Consider the following 26137-nt stretch of genomic DNA (forward strand, 5'->3'; position numbering starts at 1 on the left):
TATCATGCCAGCAGTTTAAAGGTAGTATAGTGGTTGGGTAAGCGATCACTACACTCTAATTTTCCCACTACCCTCACCTCACCCATATATTGTTATATATATTTCTATACGGTAACATCTATTATACATAATTAAATTTAAAGATGTTCATTAACAAAATATTTGTACTGTGGGGGATAAGAAAACAGCCCGGTGATCGCTATCGACGGGCAACCGACAAGTCGACACTGGAACCGTTCCTCGGTTGGCAACACCGACTTGACATTTCGGACACTGATTCGGAGCACTTTTCCTATCGCTCGTGGCATTATCTCTGAATCGACCTTCCAAACCACATAACCATTTTTCAGTGTTTAACTTAAATAAATTCTTGCTGATAATAGTGTTCTTGTGTATCAATTTAAAAGATGCGGGAAAAAATGTATACCTGAATTGCCCACTGCAGCAGGTTGGGCCCTCTCGGTACACGGACTCTCTCATGTTTCAACCTTCCCACTCGGAACTCTTGAGCCTCCAGGTCAGCTCTCCGGGGAGAGAGGGCGGAAGGTCCTCTGCAATATCAAAACATATCACTTTAAAGATAACTTTAAAAATACGACCATAAAATATACCCCGAGAATAGGTACCTTACAATGGTGATTTTATGCATTTAAAATTTGTCATAAATTTAATTTAAGTATCATTACTAATTTTGTCAATGAATGCTAATAATTTATAAAAAAATATGTATTATAAAACAATGCATAATATCGGTACAATTTTTTATTTTTTAAATAATAATTTTTAAGGCTTCTAGAGGCTATTAGAGATGAAATGGATACTGATAATATTAGATATTTACCGGATAATAGCTGAATATCCGGCGATATCTAATATTCATTAAACTGCAAAAATTTCATTAAATCATCACCACCAAATTGATTTATTGATATCGACCATGTTTGGGAAGAAGAAAGTAACCCACATTTATTGAAAAATAGCCTTTTTTCGTTTGCCAGTGTTCAGTATACACTCTAGAAAAAGAATTCAATATTTTAAACTATGTGCATACCTTTGGCGGTCAACCGCTTGGTCCCTTTGTGCTTGAAGCCAAACAATAGTTCTAGATACTCCGAAAGCCGTACAACCAAAGAACAATTGGCGAGTCTCGAATGGGAACAGGAAAGGACACCAGTCCATCAGTTGAGAGCACCTAAAAACATTCAATCAACTTATTAAGAATAATTCAAATTGTAATAAATGCCAACCCCTAATTTATACATTCTTATTCTTAGAGGGGGGGGTCAGTGCTATGCAAGTTCCCGACGTCACTGCAACCTGTGAAGATCTATTGCGACGTGTCGTTGGAATAGTTCTCGCCCTCCAAGCCCGGGTCTATAAAAAGCCTGGCTACTGTCCGGAAGGCGAAAGTTTACATTTTACTAAATCTCCCCCTCCAAGCCCAGATCCGTAAAGTACTGGGTTATTAGGTAGGGGACGAGCTCTTTAACATCCTCAGGTTTAACCGGAGGATGAGGCTCCTTTTAAGATGTAAAGCATTACATTCACATAGAATGTGCATAGGTGTTTCCTCGTCTGCACTGCAGAATCTACATCTAGAAGTTTGGGAAAGGTTCATTCTAGCATTTGTTCAATCTGCAGTGCCCCGGGGCGGGCTCTAGTGACAACCCTCACTCGACGAGGCTGAGCAGTATTAGGTCGAAAGCAAACCTTTGCAAGTACCCTTTTAATGCGTACATTGTCAATATGTTTTAGGTATTTCCAACATTATATTTATAATTTAAACAAAAATTTCAATGCATATTCGGAGTATGAAATGTCCAAACACGTAGGTACTGTTCTGAATGTCGTCTGGAATGAGATTTTTTTTAAAATACATACTATATAATAAAGGTAATAATAACGCTAAGTCTCTTCTTAGAGGCTTGTCGGCAGGTGAGAAAGAGAGGATATGGAAGGAAGTTATAGAAAATGCTCCCAACACCCAGACAAATCGAGAAAAAAAATAATCTAAAAAACTGTGTCACGTTTATTTGACACGGATTTTTTGTCTATTTAAATAACTATTTTTTGTCCATTCTTAAGAAGAGTATTTTAATTAATTTAAAGTTCCAGCTATTTGATATTAGATCCAGGGATTTCAGGGGCCCTGGAGCACAAAGTTATTTTTTTGACAATGAATTACAATAAAGATAATGAAAAAAAATTTTTTAGATCATTTTAAGTAAAATGGTTTCACAGTCAGGTTTAGTGACAACGGTCCGTTTCTCACCAGGAGGGCTCGGCATGTGCGGCCAGTGTTAGCGCGTCCTGCAGCTGCTGGTGCAGCTTGCCCGTGAGCTTCTTGCTGAGCAGCGCGTCGGAGGGCAGCAGCGGCGCGGGCGCGGCGCAGCGCAGTGCTCGCACCACGCTCACCGCCTCCCACACTGCACACTCCCAGCCGCGCCCGCATGACACTCCTGACAACACAAACAGACCATACAGTCATTTAATTTGTCGAAAAAAAAGTACAGTGAACCCTCTTTTTTCTTGTTTCTCAAAACAAAACCAAGCCATCATGTTGTTTTGATGGCATTTTTCAGTTATCTTAGTGAAAAATCAAGACATCTAGCGACTTTACCAATATGTCCACAGATAAAGCACTCTATTGCTTACTTGTTCGCCTGCGTGATCTGGTCTTCCTTCTATGTGAGCCGGATAAATCATATGGAATCAGTGCAACATAGTCGGCTAAGAAAAGTAGCATGGATGATTGGTCTCGAGAGGGGTTACACTTACGGAGAAATGGAGTCAATTTTTAAAATCTTAAGTCTACAATAATGTAGAAATAACATTGACTCCATATTTATGTTTAATTTACTAAATGGCTTCATTGGTGTACCATCGTTACTGGAACAAGTGACATTCAATGTTCTGATCCGCCGGTTGCAAAATCATAATCTGCTGTTCCATGATCAGCACAGCAAAACGATGGCTTGCATGCACCTATGTCCCGATTGTGTCGCATTGTAAACTCGAGACAAGATCTGGACTTTTTTGGTGCAAGTCTTTCTAGATTTAAACAATCGCTAAGATAGACCAGATTTTGTCTTGAGGTAATAATTATTATTTAATTTTTGTCCTAGCTTTAATTTTCTTTGGTTCTATTATATTTCAATTGTGCCTGTATATATTTTAAAGAAGTGTATTTACCATTGTTAAATGGACTAAATAAGTCCGTAAATAAATAAATAAAACTTATGAATAGAATGGTGAATTTAAGATAAATATTAAGGTACCTAATGTTGTGCCATTCCTATGTTGCATTAGTTTCATATTGGTAAAATAAAATACAAATTGTAACCTGATAAGATTTCTGTTGATTCTGTTAATGTGTTTGGTTCATCATCCTCCTCTGTGGGGGGCTGGACAGCCGTATCAGCAGATGATTCTGTACCATCCGCTTCTTTATATATTAATCTGTAAAAGAGAATTTATCAAAACATTTCTTTATATTTCAACATATTATATATTGTCAGTTGGTTTATTATATAGTATGTACCGGACGCGCTGAAAAACAAAGTCCTAGCTAGTAGCCCCGGTCCCTGTAAGCTAGGTGCTGGACCCTCAATAAAAACTTAGGCTCACTTTCGGGTCCGGCCTTAGCGATACCGGGGCAGATTTGGAGTAGGATTTTATAAATTTATTTGTTAAAATGTTTAAAACTGTGTTGCTGTAATATTCATTGTATTTGTAGATGTTGTGTACACTGCAGTCACTGGGGAAATGGCCTGTCCGGGCACTGGGCCCTGTCTTTTAACAACTCGATTGCCGAGGCAGAGCCGGGAGTGGTGAGAGTAGTACAAGCCCCCTCCCTTCCGTCTCACTCAGCGCTGAGTAGTCTTCACCCTGGATGCTCTCCGCTCTCCCGTTCTTCACCCTCCACTCTGCCCGCCGATTGCCTTCGCCTCTCTATACCACTTGGACCAGGTGGAAAGCCTTTTTTAGGGCTATTGAGGTTGACCTGTAGTCAGCGCAGTCGTACTCCTACATTCTAGTTTTGCATTTCAGCTCTGTTTGGGAGAGTGGCCTCCAGTTTACGCTGGGAAGCCTGACTGCGGTAAATGGCTGGTGACAAACCCTAGCATGCACACGTGGTAATACATATGTTACATAGTATAAATATTAAAAAAATATTTATATGTAAACTTAAATGACAATTTGACATTCTGAGTAAAGTTGTGTATTTAACTCAATTTTGTCTCAACTTTTTACCGTCAATATGTATCTATGATACTAACGTATAGATGTTGTCAAACAGCCTCTTGTGGCGGTCCTGCTTGGTGAGGGGAGCGGAGACGGCGGCGGGTGCCTGAAGAGCCTGCGCCGCGCGAAAGAGGGTCCAGTCAGGATGCGGCCACAGCGCCAGGGGCGGGCCCGCGCCCGGCGCGCCTAGCCACAAACGCAGCCCGCGTGCCCCAGCGCCGCCCTCCGCGCCCGCGCCCCCGGCTCCGCCCCCACAAGCTGTGCCCGGCGATGGCACTTCCAGGTCTGAAATTGAGGAAAAATAATTTATATAATATTTAATCACATATTTAAAAATATTATGCCAACTCGTCGAGGAAAATAAATGAGGACCTTGCATAAAGAGAGGGCAGATCAATTTCACTGCCTTTTTTTTACCTATTTGTAAAAACAATATATTAACGTTATCAACATCAAACAAGCGAGCTATTGGAAAATTTGGATTTGTCACCATGTATGGTGCAATATGGAAGCAGAACTGCCTTTTTGCAACAAATTATTGATGTAGAGCAGTGTTTCTCAGCCTTCTTTATGCCATGCCCCACCTTAGTCTTTTTAAAAGTCAGATGCCCCACCGGCATATTCAAAATTATACATAAATCGAGGGAAAACGCAAATTGCAGAGATGTAACTTTTAAGGTTTTACTGTATTTTGATTTTATGGAACCATTATTTTTTGAAAACAGTTTTTAATAATTTCCCAAACTTTTCGCAAAATGTATCTGCCCTTCTCTTCATTTTTCATTCAAGGTCCTCAAATGTTCGTTGGCAAGGTGTAAAATAAACTAACAAAACAATATTTGCAGCGCACTATACAACTATATATACATATTTGTTAAAATGAGATATCTGATGGAATCTCTTAAGATGAATTGTCACGGATTAATTCATTATTAGAGACCCACCTGTGGTCTGATTGACATTAGTCCTCCCTGGACGGGGGTCGAAGGCGGGAATGAGTGCGGAGAACTGGCGCTTGAGCACGAAGTCGTCGTCCCAGCAGCGCCGCTTGGTTCCGCCCCCGGCCCCCGCTGCGCCCCCTCCGCCCCCCGCTACCCCCGCCCCGGCGCGGGCTGCGAACTCCAGAGCCTCCTCCTCCATCAGGGACAGCAGGTTGCGGGATACCATTGCCTATAACAATAGGTATAATCAATATTCGGCTTGTTTAACGAGGAAGTTCAGCGGTTTAAAACTAAAGATACATTAATAGACGATCAAACTAAGCCAAAAAAAATAATTACATATTTTATTTTCATGTATCGTATCATCGTCGCTATGTTTTTTTTTATGTTTTGTAATTTTTTAAATCCCCATTGAAACTACACCGCCCATGACATCACAAGTGATAAAAACACACATCTGAATGGTGAAACATTACTGACAAGAAGCAAAGAAAATATGTGTTGAACTGACGTTTATTGTACGAACCGCTGACTTACAGGCATTCTACGCCATTGTTTGACAAGACTACATTGGATTAATTTGTAAGAATGACAAACAGTTCATTTTTGTTTCTGACATTTAAAAGTTAAACCTCGTACAGTTATAATTTGTCTCCAATTACTGAAAAACATGGCTACTACGGAAACTGGGAATCTGATGCCGGTTGCAATCATGATCGCCCCTGGTTGCCAAAATATATTATGTATACATATTCAGTTTCCGTAGTGGCCATGTTTACATATATATCTATTGACTTTTTTTATTACTTGATGAATTAAGATTTTATATTTTGTAATGTGTATATATAAATAAATAAAATTGACACTGAAAAATGTATAGGTCACATTATAAACCTGTGACGTTGCTGGAAGTTATAAAAAATAGGAAAATTCATATAAATTCACAAATGTTCGATTTGATCAGTCAGCTAAAGGTTGTGCAATGCAAAATATTTTATGGAGCAGCTAATTTTGTTCATATGTCAAATCCACTAGATTTTTCATAGCGTTTGATATACAGGGAGTCGATAGAATTCCCGAAAAACTCATTCAACTGGCAAAAATAAATTATCTTATTACACATTGTGGAGTAATTATCAAAACTAGGTAATTAAAAAATAATGATTTTAGAGTTAACACATCTTTGTATCTTCCTCCTCGAATGCTTCAATTTGTAAAATTGAACATAAAATTGAGTCTTTTCGCTACTTGTTATACCACGCACAAGTTGCACATTGAACTTAAAAGAAATAGTATTTTCGCTAATGGTTTTTTTAGCATTCCCAAAAACTGTGATCATGAACAGTGCCATTTTGGCTTTTAACCTCCTCAAATGCTGGTTTTGAAGTTACCTAATTGTAGTAATTACCCCGCAACATAACGTTTAATATACATACAGTATACAAGTCAAGCGCTGGGAGGATCCAAGACCACGCCATGTTAACGTCTCCGTGGGAACCATACAAACAAAAATGATAAATAGAAATGTTCAAACCAATGGATGGACCTCTTGGTAGTGTGGATCATCTTCATTATTGTCATCCATTCCGTCATCTCCTTCGTCGTCATCGTCCATTTCTGCCAACAGCGGGGGCGCGCGACACGACTCCAGGAAATCTTCCAGAGAAACCTGAATACGATAACAGACAAGACAGAAATAAATATATCGTCGATATTAACAGTTTTGGAATATTAGTGAAAAAAAAATCTCTGATTAACTTAATACAATATATCAAAAATGTATTTAAAAAGTACAATTTTGACTAGTCTGATTTAATATTTTGAGTTGTTGGTAATGGACTGATACACACATTTAAAAATTATTGCAACAGCCATTTACAGGGCTTACGAACAGCCATTGGCTGGTTTAAGCGATCATTATATCAGTAACACATAATATCTGTAACACTAACATTTACCATCTGCCTATGTTTGAACATCCAAATTTCCTCAACCCTTTCATCTGTTGACTTTTGTGAAGTAAAAGACCTAAACAGTCTAATATTTTGCGTACAAAGGAATGACATGGTGTAGGAGCCGAACACACTTCAATAAACACTGTCAGGTTGCCAGCACTGAAGCGCTCTTTTATTAGCAATGCTGGCGCAGACCTAACTTCACACCATACAACGTATTACTTATTACAGGAGCTGTCATAGCTTGTGGCAATTTTTCCAGTCCATTATTTGCATCGACGTGGGGCGCTCGTTCCGGTTTAATTATAGCAAATTTCTTTTGGTTAATGTAGTGTGTTCTAGTAACATTTTATAATAAATATTTCATGTTTAATCTGTGTTCATCTTTCCAATCCTGAGTTATTTAATTAGTCAGAATACACACCATTACACTACAAATGGTGACCCCGGTGTGATTTGATCTATGTCCACGTACAAAATTAGTTACTTTAGATGTCGACTTTGTGATTTTTTAAATACGAACCGAAAATTACAATGATAACAGTATTATTTTTTCCATGCGACGATAGATAAATTTTCTACAATAATTTGTGATCCACATATTTTTAATAATCTGGAAACAAGGCGCTTTGCCGCCGTGGGGCAAATGGCATATATTTCAGTACTGCGTCATACTTGTATGCAACGTTGTCAGCGTGTAATCAGCGCGAACCGGTAACGACGTGACGCCAACAGCGAGCCGTTTTAGTATATGTGCTCATTTTTGATCAATGAAATATTTGTTTTTGATTGTTATCTAGGATTTATGCAAGAAGATTCATGGGAGCTTCTACCCCAGTTGGACATTGACAGAAGAAAACGCTGTTGTGCTTCGATTGTATTTATTACATGATGAATAAATAGATTAACTAAATAAACATTTTACGTTAGTAACTGTGTAAGTACTGAACTAACTACTGACTTTGAAACTAAGGATGTTATTACTTTTATACAGGGTGTTCTTTAAACCCTGTCACATCCGAAACCACAATGATCAGTATGGGCAAGAAGACATATTAGCATATTTAGAACCAAGAAATCTTTTAAAAATAAAATATTTAAAAAAACAAATGGTTGCTTACTTCTGCAGGGGAGAAGTGAGGGGAGCGCGGCGCAGTATCACACTCCCTCCTCCCCCTCCTCGTTTCTGCCCTGCAGAAGTAAGCAACCATTTGCTTTTTTTGATATTTTTTTTTTTTTAATTTATTCATTCTAAAAAAATATTTTAATGTGCCAATATGTCTTCTTGCTCATACTGATCATCGTGGTTTCGGATGTGACAGGGTTTAATGAACACCCTGTATATTGTCCAGAGTTCCCTTTACTTCCTAGTGGGGGCTTGAGTTCATGTGCTTATTTCCATGGCTGGCAGCAATTTGATATCCGTTCGCGTCAGCAATCTCTCATCAGTAATTTGGGTGTTTTGATAATCTACCGTTTACATACAGGAAATGTATGATTCAATATCTGTATCACCCACAAGATGACAGTAGGTCAGCTGACCGTGGGGGCTCCTTTCCGGGTGAGTGCTACAGTTACATAATTAAAATAGTAAAAATGCACTCAAATATCCAATATATTTGCAACGTCATTTCCGATTTGTGAAAACACACTGGCAACATGACACTGATGAGCTTTACCTGTTCACTGTCACTGCTGGTGGAGGTGAGGCTCATGGTGAGTGCCTGACCCAGGCAGCCGGGGGGTGCCGGAGGCCCGCTGGACAGGCTGGGGTAGCTCTGCGCGGCCGACAGTAGCCCTCCGGGGAAATTGGAAGACAGGGCGAGCCGAACCAGACTGGTCACACAGTTGGGGCCCCTAGACAATTCAGTATTATCTAGTAATAAAATCATGTTCTGCTTTTTAGTTTTACATAATATTGTACTTATAAAATACTAATTATATTTACTTATTAAACTTTTGTATAATATACATGTACTTTGGTTATGTAACTTATTACTACGAGCATTATCTTCTATTATAAAATAAATAGTGTCATAAAAACGGTGCCGCAAGTACCTGGGGAATAGGTGCGAGGCTGCGTTATTTGTGTGGTTCTGTTGTGGCGGTTGGGCGGGTGAGCGGAAGCGCGCCATGGCCGCGAAGGTTTCCAGCAGGCCATGGGGCTCCGGCCGCTGGGCGCCGGGGGCGCCGCTGGCCCCCACAGTGCCCCCGGCCCCGTCCCCGCTCAGGTTGGGCTCGCTGGCGCTCATGGGGCCCCCGCTGGACGAGCGCGGGGAGTCCTTCGCCTCGCAGCACTCCGATCCCATCTGGCTGTCGCACTGAAAGGGCAAATTGTTCTTGAATAACGACGTAACAGCACAACACTCCACATTCGATGGAAAAATCATTCAATACAATTTAATCAACAATGCCATATGAGGTACACCACTGTCCACAATCACTCTTTTTGATAAAACCAACAAAACCACTAGCAAAAATACTATTTCTTTTAAGTTCAATGTACAACTCGTGCGTGGTATAACCAGCAGCGACAAAACTATTAAGTTTAAGGTCAATATGCACATAAAATAGTATAATGGAGAGTGGCGTTTTTTATTTTGATCGAAAATTTATACAAATGAAGAGAAAAACAGCCTCGAAACTCATTGTACGAGGGTTTAAAACTGTACACTGAGCTACATGAAGACATGGAAAGCCTTGAAATATTTCAAATCAATTTTGAAAAATATGTTCTTGATAAATTGATATAAAATATACCGTTATTAAAAGTTTATATTAGTTGTTAAGATGTTATAAACAAACTTAATAAAGCATAAATAGATAAATACCTCAATAAAAATCTTATCTTGCTCACATTCTTTATTAAAAATATAAATAAATAGTCATGTTTTTTTTTTACAAAAAAAAAACATATATCCTTTACTCTATGAGGCCAAGAGCCCTGTGTTGAGTAGGTATATGTACCTGGAAAATTAGCGGTTATGCAAAGTCGAAAACTATAATTTGGAGGAGAGTGAGATGTTTAAAAATGACGTCACCACTGTTTGACGTTTTGCTCACAATTGACACTCTCCGAGAAACCTGCGCCATCTAGTTTATACAGACGTTTTAATGACATCATCCACCACTACATGACGGCCACTAGACGACAGCACCGCTCTCCCGGGAAACCAACCGCTCGGATGATTCGAAGAAAGTATAAAGGTGGAGTAAATAATGTGTTCTAGATATTGGCACACCAGCAAAGGCTGCTTGCCTATATTCCAATAATACTAATAACAACAAATTTTAGTAACTATAACGCAACAACTCAAGATGCACAGATTCTATTAACCATTACTAAAAATGTGTGTGAAATAATACAAAGTGCAGAGAAACTTAAAACTGTTTCGTGGTTATGATCATACGCATCAGTATGGCTCGTGAACAAATGAAAAAAATGTATATTTGAAGCGTTAACTTTGTGATTTTCCAGGTTAAATAAATTATTTCAAATGAAAAATAAATTTTTACCACATATTTTAAATGTCCAAAAACTTATTTATTCAAATGTCATATTTTGGGTTTGTACAGGATGATATAAGATAATTGAAAGCATGTCATTACCGAGATGTGCAACTGTGGTGTGGGTCTCAGGTTAACAAGTAATGATCCCGACAGTTCACTGGAGAGCAGACTATTGGTGTTATTGCGGACGGCCTCTCCCGTGGATGCTTTGTCAGGCTTCTACAAATATCATGTTCCTCAATGAGATGTTCCAACAAACAAAACACGCACATATCAATCGGTGGCAAGTGACAAACGCATACAATCTTTTATATTTCCCAACCAAAGCAGTCCGTATGGGATTTCAAATTCACAGCTTTTTATTTACGCCAAATTCACCCGCAATTTTTATGATTACAGGATTTGAGTTTATCCTGAAAATAATGAAAGTTTGATTTTATTAATTGCATCTGCATTCACTTTGTAACACTACCTGAATTATTATAATATAAAAACTTTGTTATTAGTGTTATACGTTTATTCAATCAAAAGAACACAACTACAGCTTTCTGAGAGCACTTTGGAGTTTTGTATCACCCGTCGATGGGAGGAGTGCTCTCCAGAAACTTTAGTTGCATTCTTTTATCAGAATAAACGTGTAACACATGTGCGGTCCGTCCATCAACTTAATAACTGCATTTTCATAAAATATAATAATGCCATAAAATACTTAACAATTGTTTATAGTAGTATCTAGTGAAGATGGTTGATTTGTTACTACAATTTAAAATACAGTAAAACCTTGTTTTTACGTTCCTTGATTTTATGTCTTCCCGCTTTTTACACCAAAATGTTCAGGACCCATTTTTCTACATACATTCTCATACAAATATTTCCCCCAATTAATGTTTTTTTTTACATTTTTCATCAACCCGGTTTTACGCTTAAAAATTTTCGGAACTCATTTGATGCGTCAAAAAAGCCAAAATTATGTCGTAATAATGATGCCGCGGCCCGCGCGCCACTGCGTGTGCCACGCGAATGAAGAATAAAAACAGGTAAACAACTAATAAAGGATAAATTATTGTCTTAACCTAAATTCAAAGAAGGAGCAGTGTAATCAACCTTTTTGTTTAAGTGTTTTCTTCTAGGGTAAGTCTTAGTTTTCATTTTAACAAAAATGTCATATTGACTTGTACAACTCATGACACGCAGTTGACAAATGTTTAGAAACAATAAAGTTTTAATATAATTAAATTGCAATGTTTAAAACATAACAATAGAAATATTTAAAGTTAGAAAAAAAGTGTTACCATATAAATAAAATTTCCCAACATTTAGGGGAAAAATTATTTTATGTTATTTTATGCAAATTCAAAATTCTATTTTAGTTTTTTTTATTTACACACAAAATAATTTTAACATGCTGTTTTTAAATCAAATAAAAAAAACAGATTACATAATATTGTTTGAAAAAATATAAATATATTATTAGTTAAATCATTGAAAATAGGTAAAAAAAATATTGACAGTTTCCACTTATCACCGTTTTTACAATTTTTCTGGAAGTATATGTACACTATAGTGTAGCAAATCATTTTTATTTTTATGTAATTCCTATTTTTCCAAAAATGTTCATTTCCTCACTTTAGCGTTTTCCTCAGTTTTACACTTTTATTTCTTGCTCCCCTGAAAAACGTAAATAGGGGGTTTTACTGTATATGTATAATAATTATTATTTCTGATCATATGTATATATGGTAAAACCCCTGTTTTACGATTTTCAAGGGAGCAGCAAAAATAAGTGAAGTGAGGAAAATGTTAAATGAAAAACTGCAGAAAAATTGAAAAAACGGTCATAATTGGGGATGATTCATATTAACTATGATTTCAATTAAATATATAAAATAATATTATAAGAAAATATTTTGTATTTTTCCAATCAATACCACAATGTGTTTTTTTAAATTATTTTTTTTTAAAAACATGTATAAATAGTTTTATGTAAGTACTTAACCTTAAAAACATGAAAATAAAAATTTGAATTAGCATATTTTATAACACACATACGCATGCACTTTATGCGTACAATGATTTTTTCCCTAAATATTGTGAAATTTTGTTTATATGGAATCACATTTTTTAGTATGGTGCCACAGAATTTCAACTGTCATTTACATCGCCCCAAAACTGTTTCACACTTTTATGATAACTGTTTAAACAATCTTCTTTCCAAATTATGTTTATCACTTAAAATATTTTTTCATTGCCAAATTTTTTAACTTTCTGCATCGTAATTTATTGATGTAAAGACTTTATTCTTCCTAAACATGCGTTAACCGCATGTCACAATTTAGTAAAATGTCAAAATTAGACACTTCAACAAAATGGCCAATTACACTGAACCTACTTTGAATTTAGTTTGAGACAACAATTTACACAATTTTTTATTTACCTTGATTTTATTCAACATTTTGGGCAAACGTGGCGGCGCGCGGCTCGTCGTCTTTTGACAGATCGAATGAGTTTCGAAAAAATTTCAACGTAAAACCGGGGTTTTGAAAAATGTAAAAAACGTTTATTGGAGGAATATTTAAATGAAAGTGAATGGAAAAAAATGGGACCTAAACATTTCAGCATAAAAAGCGGGACAACGTAAAATTGACGTTTTACTGTAGTACTTAGTTTTTCTTTGATTTCTCGAGGGTGGTGTACATTATTACGTAACAATATATTAATTGCTTCCCTTATTAAAAATCTCACTGCACGCCCCTAGTGTAAAGCTAATAAGAAAGTTTTTATTTTGTAATAATGACAGTTTGTTTTGTTATTTCCTTTAAACATTAAAAAAAAATAGAGTTAATTTTTTGAAGTCATTAAGATATTTACACACTTTGTCTCTTTGAGACTTGATCTTATTATTCTTTCACTGTGAATTCCGCTTTGGTTCGAGAATCTTGCAATTATGAATAGATGTATTATTGAATATGAAATAAAATGTCCATGCGAACACGACAGATACAAGTCAGACGTACGGAAAAGGCCCGAGTGACGTCGATGTTGATGGAGGTGTGCGGATCCTTGGCGGGGTATGGCTTGGTGATGTCCGTGATGGTGGTAGGGGGCAGCTCGGCCAGCGGGGGCGGGGGAGGCGGCGGCGGAGGCCGCGCCCCCTCCAGAGCCTCCCCGAGGGTGAGAGACTCTACGATGGTGGCCAGATCCGCTTGAATTATACAAACAAACTTAATTTTAGGTTAATTTTTTAAAATATATTTATATTCAAAACTAAACCAAATTCCCTATCACCAAGTAACCATCTGACCTCACCCTTAACTATTGGTTTTTCTCATAATTTTATTTTTAAATAAATAAATAATTGGCATTATAAAGTCAATACACGTTGAGTTACCAGCATTAACAAATTTAAAAAAATATATTTTTGTTCTCCTGCAAAATGGCCAATTTAAACATATCACAGTGTACTTTCGGTGGTTGGAAATATCAAAAGGCCACAGAGATCGCATTAATGTATTATAATAGCGGTTATACCTGTGTTGATGTGATGGGTGGAGTTGTTGATGGTGGAGAGGTCCACAGTGTGTGGGGGGGGGTGTGGGAGGGTCACGTCCGCTATGGCCTCGGCCGCCTGTTTGGCCGACAGGTTGTCCGCTGAGGCCGCTTGCTCCGTAGAAGCCACTGACACCTACACAATACAAGTGTTAAATATGTTGATGGTTAAAGTGCCCAAAATATTACAAATAAATTAATGATTAATGTTAAATGTATCGCACATTTAAATACCTAACAATTTGTTGAAAAGCATTTACCATAAATATTTTTAAGGGCATTATTATCTCGATGTTGTGGTTTTAATAAACAATTAAAGTACATGAATTTCAGATTTTGGATCAACTGATTATAGTAAGGGGGAACAGACCTCGTACAATGATAACCTAAACCTGAAACTCCAAGGAAAAATATTTAACTGTCAATAGAACGGACCACGTATATAACATGGATGTGAAATTTGTATTCTAAAAGTGAATATAATGAACCAGTCGGAAGCATTTGAGAAGCCGATACACCGCAGAATGGTTCGTATACCGTGAACTAATATGGTCGGTAATGCAGACTGTTGTCGAGTGTGAAGGGTTAGAAAGTCTCATATTTGGTTCATACGGTGAGAGAAGATAAATATCATCTCCTTCAGCCGATAATCAAAGGATGACGATTAAGAGTTTGCAGGAGGCAGTTGTCCTGGCTACGGAATATGAGGGATCGGAATGGAGTGAGGAGAGTTGAGTACCGATTCTGGGTAGCGCAGGACAGAGATGCTTTCGCTGCAGTGGTTGCCAACATCGTGGGGACCTGATATGGCCCCAGAAGAAGCGTACCTGAGTGTCGGTGGCATCCGGCAAACTGGGGGTGGACAGGGACTTGCGCGAGTTGAGGGGGCGCTGGGGCCCAGGGGGCGGCGCAGGGGAGGGGCTTGCGGCTCCCTCCCGGTCACCTGCCAGCTTCAAGTCGTACTTGCCCTCTGCGCCCATGCGGTACGAGTTACGACCACCGTGGTCCCATCTGTAGTCAAACAAATTTAATGTTTTTAGAAACAATAAACATAGAAAATATTGCAATCACAAGTGTGTACCTGATGTCGATCCAGCTGTTATGCATGCCCCCGTACACTGTACCCTAAAAGCGCGCTACTTTCAGACCAGGCCGTGGGCCACGCACAATACGTACCTGACGCCGATCCAGTCGTTGTGCACGTACCTGCACATCGTGCCCTCCCGATCGCGCCACTTCCAGTCCGGGCTGCGGACCACGCACAAGCACTAGGGTGAAGAAACGTGTTATAGCGTACCTGACATTGTTCAACTGTTGCGCACGTCCCCGCACACTGTGCCCTCCTGATTGTGCCACTTCCGACTCGGGCCGCTCGCCACGCACAAGCCACAAACAAGCGCAGGTTGACCAAGTTTGTTGTACCGTACCTGACATCGATCCACCCGTTGTGCACGTCCCCGCACACCGTGCCCTCGGCGGGTGCGGGCCCATCCTGGTCACGCCACTTCCAGTCCGGGCCGCGGGCCACGCGCGCGCCCGCGCCAAGCTGACGGAACTGGCCGCGCAGCAGCCGCCGCTCCCTACGCAGGCGAGCGTCGGCCTCTTTGCCGCCCTCCTTGCCGGCCTCCTTGGCGCCCTCCTTGCACGTCATGTTGCTCGCCAAGGCCGGGCTGCCTTTCAGCTCGTCGCAGATCCCGCTTACCTGAATTTGCAAAGTTATATTGGTCAGTGGGGTCAAACACAAATGAAAAGTACACGGCTAAAAAAGGCTCACTGATTTTTTTTTGTTTTCGAGATATGAAAGTCATTTTTTTCTCCTGAATGAGTTCCACAAAAAGGAATATTCAAAACTAACTAAATTTGGCGACCCGTCTTATAAAATTGTCAGAAATAAATATGAGGTCACATTCTGATTCATTATTTGTTCATGAGCCTATTTTTGCCATGTACTCTTCGAATAAGATAGATTTGATAGATTGAGATCATCTTTGTACCTACTGACATTTTTGGTGAAATTGCTTTTAATTATACAAAAAAACACTAAACATTTTTTTATTGATAATGATGGAGTTTCTTCATAACTGACATTATTAGACCAGTCTGATGTTGCGATAAAACCTGATCGCTGGTCAATAGGAGTTATATTTTATTACTAGCAGGAAATATTCACACGCTATTTTGAAAATATTAAAAGTTAAGGGAATTCAAAAATATTTTCATGAGTTATTTTAATTTTGTATGCAAATGATAAATATAATCTCACAAGAGATAACAATACTATTATTATTTTGGACATTAAACAACAAACACCGGTGAAGTAGATATGTAAATTGTAGGTAAATAAAATTATAAAATGACTAATCAGTAAAAAGGGTCAACACATCTCGCAAAAAAACTTTAACAACTTTTAAACATTCTGACTTATTGTTTTATTTACATTATTAAACCTTTAGCCACCTAGCGTCAAATTTTGGAGAAAGTAAGACGCCCAGAATCAGCAAATGAAAGCTTGAAATATTAGAAAAAACGCACAAAAAAGGTCCTTTTAAATAAGTGTCGCGGACAACAGGGCCTGCACTGAATAGAAGAATAGGGAAATATCACATACTACGATTACCGATAAAAATATATGAAAGGGATTTAGAATAATTAATTGTATTTTCAAAATCAAAATGGATATTGTGGAGAAATGTTTTCATACATAAATTTAAAAAAGACCTTTAAAAAAAAAAATAAGTCACTAGAAAAACGCAACATTTTTGGCCTGACAGTTGTGACGTCAGGATTCGTGACAATGTTCTAAACAAATTTTAATGGCAGGAATAAATAAACATGAATCATGATGTATTAGGGGCGTGGCTAATGGAATGACCGTTTTTGCGGGAATTCAAAATTACAAATTTAAAAATAATATTTAAAAAAAATTTTTTTACCGGGCAGTATTTCATAGACCTTTATTACTTTAAAAATGTAAATACAAAAACCTTATATTTCCCTATTATAATATAGATAATACGGTGCAATAAAAAGACTTACCTGGCCATAGATCTCAAACCCGCTGAGTGAGAGATAGTGCGTCTGGGCGCTGGCGTTCTTCCCATTTTGCTGCAGGCGCACGTGCCTGAAGGGGCCCTCCCCGGCCGGGGGCTCCGGTACAGGCCACGTGGCCGTGCCCCCCGGCTCTGACAGCCCGCGCTCCTCGCAGTGCTGGACGAGGGTCACCCAGTTCACGCCGTCGCGGGACATCTGCAACGCCCACACAAATCAGTTCCACTGGCTAAAATAAGCCGGGTTAGTTATTTTGTTCGGCATAACAGCAGGAAAATATTGGAAATAATTTATAGCTGGCAACAACACATTGGGTTTCATAATTTCTTTACAATTTTTCATACAACTTAAAATCAATATTATGTAACCTAGATAGCACATACAACCATAATCTTCCCCCTTTCCCCACCCACTGGTGCATAGGGCATTGCATTTGTAAACCAAATTCAGCATATTTGCAGTGATTAGTCCTACGCTTTAGGTGCCAACCAGTCGAGAAAAATTAAAATATTATAGTTTAAAACCTTTAAAATCAATATTTCACATCCACCCTGCCAGGAATCATACGCAGGACCTCAAGAATGGTAGGCGAATTGTGCGTGGATATTTCGGCGAATATGGCGTAGCTGAGATACTACACTAAAAACGACAATGTTTATGTTGAGTGATGTCAGCAGGCGCTACTCAGGGGCGATTTTGTGGCGTTACGAAATCGAAGTGATACTTAGTAACGAGCGCCCGAGTGATTCTGAAACATCTCGAATGGGAGACGTATTTCCGAGTGATACGAAAGCATACCCAATGGATAGCACGCCGAGTACTTACAAATTGGGCCAATATCCAAGACTGATAATCTCGCCTTCATGTGGATTACAGTTAATGATCGCTGTGTTTGGAGTGAAAAATCCCGATGCACAATTCTGTGGCATTTAGAAGTATGCAGTTCCACTTTAAAAGGTCTAGGGTAGGTTGGGTGAAGAGATCAAAATTAGAAAAAAATTATTTATTTTAATAATAAAATTGGTTAGTGTCGTATATTACCAAAGTACTATTAGGTAAACAAGTACATGTAACTTGTATGAAAATTTCTATTAACAACATGGAAAAAATCTCAGACTAATAATTCGCTAGAGAAGACCTTTAGCTCTATTGCATAGAAGGCGTTCAAAATTTTTGGTTTGGTTTTTAGTTTTACAACAAACATGTAACGGACGGTTTCGGTTTGCGCTTAAAATTCTCGACTTGAGTACCTACAGCCCGTTGTATTGTTGTAAATTGTAGCTAACTTCGTGGTTAATAATCATATAATAGTTTTTGTCCGTGTGGGCGACTCTATTAGCCAGTGGCGTATTATTACTCTAAGGAAAAAACAAATGTAATAAACACAATACGAGTTGTACCTTATGTAATTATTTAGCTCATAAGTTTACTCATTTCAAGTGTATTTTAAGAAATCACCCAAAATTGTATATCAAAGAATTAAATCAGTAAGAAACTTTAAACAGCTCCCCTGCACAATCAGCTAATAGCGACTTGTACCTCTTTACTTAATTCCACAGAATCAGGTGTGAAAATGGAAATGATAATGACTCGAGTAATGTGCGAACGCACCTGGAATAGCCAATTGCGAAGAGCGGACCTCCCATAGCCGCGAGCGTGGCGCAGCGTATAGGCAGAGGGGACGAGCCACAGGCCAAGGTCCACGCTGAACCAGGCCCGCTTGTCGTCCCCGGAGTGGCAGTTGAGGGGCTGTGCGTCGCGCGATAGTATGTCCTCGGGCCGCCCGTATGGCAGCCCGCGCCCATCCGAACACGACACACTCACCAGCCCATGCGCCCCCGGGTTCACCCACTCGCAGGTGCCCCCGTTGGAGCCGATGTAGTAGATTATTCCGTTTTCATCGAAATCGTGCTGAAAAAAGGCATTTACGAATGTGCATTTAAATTATAAACAGAGAGTGGTAAATTACAGCCCAGAACGCCAAGGCAGAATATTATCATTTTCTAAATATTATTTTAACCATTTTACCCTGCGCAAAAAGGCAACTATTGTTTAAAAGGATATTTATCCACTCTATTGACATGGAATTTTTGATTTTTAAATAATTTTATTCCAAACATTTATGTACATATTACAAGATATACATTACAAGAAAAATAATTAACAATACAGTTTAAATGTAAAAAATGGTAAAACAAAAATACCTGACTCTAAAAGTGCATTTTTCAACTGTGGTTATAAAGTTCACACCAATTACGATAAAAATATTTAAATTAATCAACATGTTATTTGAAATAAAAGTTAACAAATTCAACAGATGGAAAAATTTATGAAATGTTAAACAGGAGATTTAAATTATAATTGACATTTAAATTTACTGTTTGATTCGGTGCATTGTGATTAAAAACAACAATCAATATATGTAGGAATGGGATATGTCCGGCGTACCTTGTGTGTGAAGGTGATGGGTGAGCTCTTCTCGACGGCCTTGAGGAAGTGGAAAGTGGAGCGATCCAAGTCGTACCACTGACGAGCAACGGCGCGCAGAAGGAAGCGCTCCAGCTGCTTCACACTCACCAGCGGCTCCGTACGCAGCGTCCTCCCAGAGCGATCTAGCAGACCCGTCTCGCCGGCACTGCGCTCTAACCGGAACCTAACATTTCCGACAAACCCATGATAAGACCTCTGTCGGAGTACAGTTCGGTACCGAGTATGAAATCTCTTAATTAGCAAAGGAGCTGGGAAAAATCGTAAGGAATTACTGCTAAAATACCAACTTATTTAAATGCATGGCATACAGCGGTAGATTTAAGGCACGGGTACTAACATAACTTTAAAAAGGTAGAAAGGAGATAGGCATACATACATAAGGGAATATAAAAGGTAGAAAGGAGATAGGCATACATACATAAGGGAATATAAAAGACCCGATGAGTCATTTAAATGTTGACATGTCAACCCTTGGAATAACAATGTTCCAACTGACAATTTGAGTTTATTTGAGTTATTGAGAGAAAACAGTTCCATTTCCTTTGTACACACTAACACCATCTATTGGATATTAAAGAAAAAGGGAAATGTTAAAAGTTTCAACTGCATCTAGTTATTATTGAAAAAGGGTTCACCAATTGTATTAAATAATAATGTTTCAGGTGGAAACTTGCTATTCCGCGAGGTCGAATTGTACCTACAGTACGAACAAATTAGCGGAGTGGAAGATAGGGGGTAACCTGAGTCTCCTGGTGAGGATCTGCAGGCCGGGGGCGGCGGGCGGAGCGTCGTAAGCCAGCACCGGCAGGCGCTCCACACTCTCCAGGACGGCCACCAGGTGGCGAGCGAGTGTGGCTGCGCCTCCCCCCGCCGCCCAGTGCCGCACCACATCCGCTCGCTCGCAGCACATTTTCTCCGCTTCCTCCATCTCATTCTCTTCTATAAAAAAAATCTTATCTTAACAAAAGGATGTTTGATTCTACGCAAAACTGAATTATTGAGTCTTAAGACTGTGCTAAAAACCAAACTAAAATCAAACTGAAAATTTGGAACGCTTTTGTTCTATGCAATAGTAATGTTCTTTTAATATTTAAGAGCTTTTTTATTGAATATTCATTTTAAAGTTACCCGCTTGATGGATAAGAAACTGGAAGATTGATGAAAACCTTGAATATTTTTTTTACATAGTATATTTAAATAGACCTTACCCACTGAATGTGGATAGAGAATAACACGCAGTGCGGGGGATAGGCCGGAAGAATGTATTTCGTATGCTGAAAGTAATCCGTCATCCCTCAGCAAGGTCTCCAGTTCTTGTAGAGCGGAGAGCAACACCGAACGCCAGTCACCTGGAAATAATTTTTATTGAGGATCTTTAATACAATAATTATAAAATATATTATTGTTATCAAAAACATTTTTCACTTTGTGGTATGACATTTTACACTTATTTGTTTATAAATTTGTATAAACCACTTAATTTTATTTTTTTTAATTACACTTTGACCGGTTTCGAGGTTACTACCTCATCGTCAGGAATTTAACTAACTTATAATTACACGCGTTGCTATTTATATAATAAAATATTGTATGAAAGAGACAGAAAATTGAAAGAAAGAGAGAGAAAGAAGATAAAAAAAATCATAACGGGAATAGTTTTAAAAGAGGACTCGAAGTTAAATTTAATTGATTATTTATTATTTGAAGTTTTTGACTATTTATTATTTGAAATTAGTAAAGCCATTGACTACCAAATGACTACCTGGAAATCGGAAATCGATCACAACAGAAAACAACGCTACAATTGATTGGTTATTATAAACATGTGGGCACTTAAACCTGTGATGTTGCAAAACTGAACAATTAATGCTCTAATTTTTGCATGAGAAAAAAACATTTTCCAATTTCCCGTAGCACTGAACTTACTCATTGGCATTGACTAATGAAAAGCGCTTATCACAAATATATATATTTCCGGAGACTTACCATTGTTCTTGAGTTGCATCTGCAGCACCTTGTTGAGGAAGTAGACGAGCTTGCTAAGCACCGCGACGGCAGGGCGCGGCTCGCCCTGAGCGCGCGTGAAGTGCGCTGCGTGCAGCGCGCGCGCGCGGGCCGCTACTTGCGCGCGAAGCGCTTCGGGGGAGCCGCGCGCACGCGTCCCGCGTCCGGCGCCGCCCGCACCCCGGCCTCGCGCGCCACCCGCGCCCCCGGCGCCGCCCGCCCAACCTCCGCCTATCTCGGCTCCTGAAGAACAAAAGAAAGTGAGCTATAAAGATGTGTCCATTAGATCAATGATGATAAAACAGCAGAATACACTGGAACTTCTTTTTACATGGTGGATGCGTTCCACACAGTACTGTGTAAAAAAAAGGTATATCTTGTAGTAGATCCGAGGATCTATTTATTATAAAGAGGTCTCCTGGGACACCAAACTTCCAACTGTCTCGTCACTTCTTTGAAGGGTTGACGACTACCCTCTGGTATGTTGGTATCCATTCTCTCCACGTGGTCGCGCCAGAATCGTAGCCTTTTCCTGCCCGATCTCACGATATCTTCTATGTTGCAAGCTTCACGTGCGACAGTATTTCTGATCCTGTCCCTCAGCGTCTTTCCCAGAATAATGCGCAATGTCTTCATTTCTGCAGTTCTAAGCGGTGCTTTTCTTATGAATGTGTCCTCTCTTGATTGAATTTCTTTTGTCATTATCGGTCAGATACAAGTTTTGTAGATTTGTACTTTGCTTTCTACATGCATATGTTTATTTTTACAGACAAAGTCTTTTAAACATTCTGATATAGCCACAGCATTATTGGTCTGTTGCGGCCTTCATAGAAGGGAGATTATTTTGATCAGACTTTTAGTCCTAGGTATCTGAATCTTGACCCCTGCGCGAGGGGTTCATTCTCAATCATCAATCTGCACTCTATATGTTCTTTTGCCTACACTTTTTATAATTTTGCATTCTGGTTAAAGCAATCGTTGCAAGGCATCCTCAGATGTTTAGCGTCGTCTGCATAGCATATGTTGATTTTTTTGCTTCCCATTTTATATTTGATGTCCAGTGACGCCACATCTTCAACGATGCTGTCCATTACTAGGTTGAAGAGGAATGGACTGAAGCTGTCTCCTTGTCTTATACCACTTACTGCTGGAATATCTTTAGAGGGGTCATTGTCTACTTTAATTCTGGTTCTACAGTCAGTTTTTAGGTTTTGGATGGTCTTTATGAACGTAAAATGACATCAAAATATATTTTTAAATCGAAACAAAGATTATTCACTATCACTATCATTATTATAAGCCAAGGAAGTAAAATACGTAGCAATGTAGGGCATTGCAATAATGAATAGTATAAATTATATTACTATTACACATTAAAAATTAATATTATTTATTGTTTTAGCATTTACTTTGTGGAAAAACATTTTGAATGTATTTAAAATTAAACACTTTGTAATTTTTACCACATAAGAGTTTAATATATTATAACACAGCTAGTTTCAGGTATTCTGAATTACCCATCATCAGGTGTAAATATAACCAGATCCTAAATACAATTCAATAAATCACTTTATTGAATTGTATTTAGGATTCTTGATAACTCAGAATAATACTCACCGAGGGATGTTTCAGCTGTAAATGAATGTTTGGTCCCACGATTGGATTCAAATATAAATCCTGGAAGATCTTCCCGGAGCAGTGTGGCTTGTAGTTGTCCATCTGTATTGTGAATTTGAAGTTCTCTTTCGCTGTAAAAAAATAATCAATTGTAAATAATTTTATTTTCTTCAAAAATACTAAATACATAAAACGATATTGAAAAAATGAATTATTACAGACCTTTTTGATGTGAGTGACCAATTACCAACTACAAGTTTGGTAGCACCAGGGTGTGATAATATTGGCTGAGGAGATGAAGACTTCACACCCGCTCGTGCTCGCTGAAGCTTCTCTATAAACTCTCCCCGGTTTTCTATAGAACGTCATTGTTGCATTATTGATTAACATTATTACCATATACGGGAGACAAAAGTAAATAATTCAATATATATTTAATTCACAAAACCTAATTGAGAGTTTTCTAATATACTAAGTTTTTTTTTTAATAGAATAATATTTAAAGGTAAAAACTATTCATGGCGCAAATGAATGATTCCAACCCTAAAACATATTTATTTGGTGAATATTTTACCAAAATATTTAGTAGCACAAATTGAGATGTGTTTTGAGTTTTAAAATAACAAAATGAACTTAACTTTTTGCATTAAAAAAAACAAAATATCTACATTTTATAATAAATACACCTAATACAGACGATTCTAATATTTATATACACATACCTATATCAAAAAACTCAAACAAAATAATATGTGAATTGCGTACTTTTAACCTAAATATAACTATGTACATACATATTTGTATAGTATAATATATAACAACAAGAAAATATGTAATGCATATGTATTTATTAAAATAGAATGTATAAATGTACCCGAGTTGATTAACTCTTGTGTGGCTGTGATGTCACACTAGTTGACATAGGACACAAGACTTGATATATCTCTCTTATTTTTTTAAATGATGAATTCGTATTTTTTGTAATCTTCAAATGGACACTTTCACACCGGATTTGGAAAGTGAATTTTGTATAACTATGCTGGATGTTAATACAAAAAAATATTTATCCTCTCTACGTGAAAAAAGAGTGTCCGCTAATTCAGCAACACATATGTATAAGAAAGAGCACGAAGATAGAACTCATCACAGGGAAGACAGAAACGCTGTTCTATGGCAGGTGTTGGTGTGAAAGAGACAAAAACAAAAGTAAGTAAAGTGTAAAATAGATTCAGATTTCAGCCGGTTGATAACAGTGATGGGAAACGCACGCGCGTAATCTGAGCGGCGTATTTATGATTATTAATTTATTTTACTATAACAAGGCTAAATTATATGTTTATTTGCATAAATAATGGAAAAGGGTATGTATGTCTCCGTGTTTGTCTCCATGTTTTTTTTTTCTCAATTTTTAAACATTAAATTATTCCGTCTTTTACTAGTGGTAACACGATGTTACATCACCGCGCGCAAAGGGATTATTTACCACAGTCTTTTAAGAGTTAATATGTAATTGGTGGGATATACGCGTGTACAATGTACAATGTACAAACATGATTGTATTCTAAAATTCCAACACAATAAATAATATTTAAGTATTAAATTAAGTGGTTGTTAAAATATGGAGGATGAATTACCTTCGCTGGTAAGGGGTTCTGAATTTCTTCCTTTTCCTAAATCCAGAAAAATAAAACAGGGCAGGTTAAGGCACAGTGAAATGAAAAATCAAGCAAATGAAGCAAAACAATACCAGGGATTGAATTATGTATATATTTAGTAACGTACCAATTCCCGATGGTTATTTGTGTTTTATTTTAGAGTCAAATATCACCAAAATTATTCTACTATTTATTTAAATTCCTTTTTATTATCTATTTTTTATTCTTTCATTTATATTCATAACTATTATGACAAAATTAAATTATTTCTCCAAACCAATAAAATTATCGTAAATGCAAAACAAAAGTAAAGTCTGCGTGCAAAACTATGCGTATAGAAGTAAAATAAACCAGGAACTGCTCCAATACGTATGTCCTAAAATCTACACCATGCTAACATATTTGATCTCATCGTCAAGAATATAAAGAAGTAGTATAAAAACAAATCAGTAATAGTTCTTGTTTATAAAATACAATAAAAGAAGACACCGAGAATCGTACAGTGGACTGAAATTCAAAATGCAATGAAGGACAAATTATATGAAAGTAATAATAATTTAACTGTCATCTTATTCTGGATTATTTCCTCTATCAATTTACAAATTAAAATATGCGCCTATCACACAAGTCTTCACACAAGATTTTTTTTGTAAAATTTTATGGATTTTTTTTTTCCAAGCTTTTTATGATCTTAATAATTTGCTATTTGCCTTTCACAGCATTTAAAATTTCAGTTAACAATATCCGTACCTCAGAGGCAGACAGATGCAAATCCAGAATTTGATAAAATGACATTTCGATTTTCGTATCCAGTTTATTATCATGTCTATTGATTTTGAAGAAATGTAAGTATTATAATAAAAGAACCGATGTATTAAGATTCTGAAAATACAAATTAATGTTCTTAATTATTAGAAATCACTTTAATAAAGTAGATTCTTTAGTCTATTGTTGAGCATTTGACGTTTATATTTGCATCCGTCTGCCTCTGAGGTACAGACTAACTATTAAGAATTCATAAAAGGTTTACGAGCTATACATAAAGCAGACACGATTGAACATCTATGCATACACACACACACACACACGTGTTTACAGGCACGAGATGCATCCGAAGGATGGCAGT

General features: G+C 37.7%; 1 protein-coding gene across 4 annotated transcripts in view; it reads right to left on the reverse strand.

Annotated features, from left to right (window-relative positions):
• Ufd4 (ubiquitin fusion-degradation 4-like) overlaps positions 1–26137 on the reverse strand; it is a 57956-nt gene that overhangs the window by 8448 nt on the left and 23371 nt on the right. Inside the window, exons 16-38 of one of the 4 annotated variants that reach the window (XM_088233708.1) lie at positions 24991–25026; positions 23579–23711; positions 23357–23487; positions 21722–21982; positions 20944–21084; positions 20476–20674; positions 19694–19898; positions 18857–19156; positions 17234–17443; positions 15625–15899; positions 15025–15208; positions 14180–14333; positions 13666–13853; positions 10751–10870; positions 9200–9462; positions 8821–8998; positions 6733–6855; positions 5190–5415; positions 4281–4530; positions 3344–3459; positions 2273–2459; positions 1052–1192; positions 428–551 (exon numbers count right to left, since the gene is read on the reverse strand). In XM_088233708.1, the coding sequence (XP_088089834.1) occupies positions 428–551; positions 1052–1192; positions 2273–2459; positions 3344–3459; positions 4281–4530; positions 5190–5415; positions 6733–6855; positions 8821–8998; positions 9200–9462; positions 10751–10870; positions 13666–13853; positions 14180–14333; positions 15025–15208; positions 15625–15899; positions 17234–17443; positions 18857–19156; positions 19694–19898; positions 20476–20674; positions 20944–21084; positions 21722–21982; positions 23357–23487; positions 23579–23711; positions 24991–25026 (4145 nt within the window). Of the gene's footprint in view, positions 1–427; positions 552–1051; positions 1193–2272; positions 2460–3343; positions 3460–4280; positions 4531–5189; positions 5416–6720; positions 6856–8820; positions 8999–9199; positions 9463–10750; positions 10871–13665; positions 13854–14179; positions 14334–15024; positions 15209–15624; positions 15900–17233; positions 17444–18856; positions 19157–19693; positions 19899–20475; positions 20675–20943; positions 21085–21721; positions 21983–23356; positions 23488–23578; positions 23712–24990; positions 25027–26137 lie in introns of all 4 variants that reach the window. The other 3 variants (XM_088233707.1, XM_088233709.1, XM_088233710.1) reach the window with 3 other exon arrangements.

The sequence above is a fragment of the Micrasema longulum genome, unplaced genomic scaffold, assembly GCF_059751315.1.
Source record: "Micrasema longulum isolate JH-2025_06_02 unplaced genomic scaffold, ASM5975131v1 h1tg001143l, whole genome shotgun sequence".
Lineage (NCBI taxonomy): Eukaryota > Metazoa > Arthropoda > Insecta > Trichoptera > Brachycentridae > Micrasema > Micrasema longulum.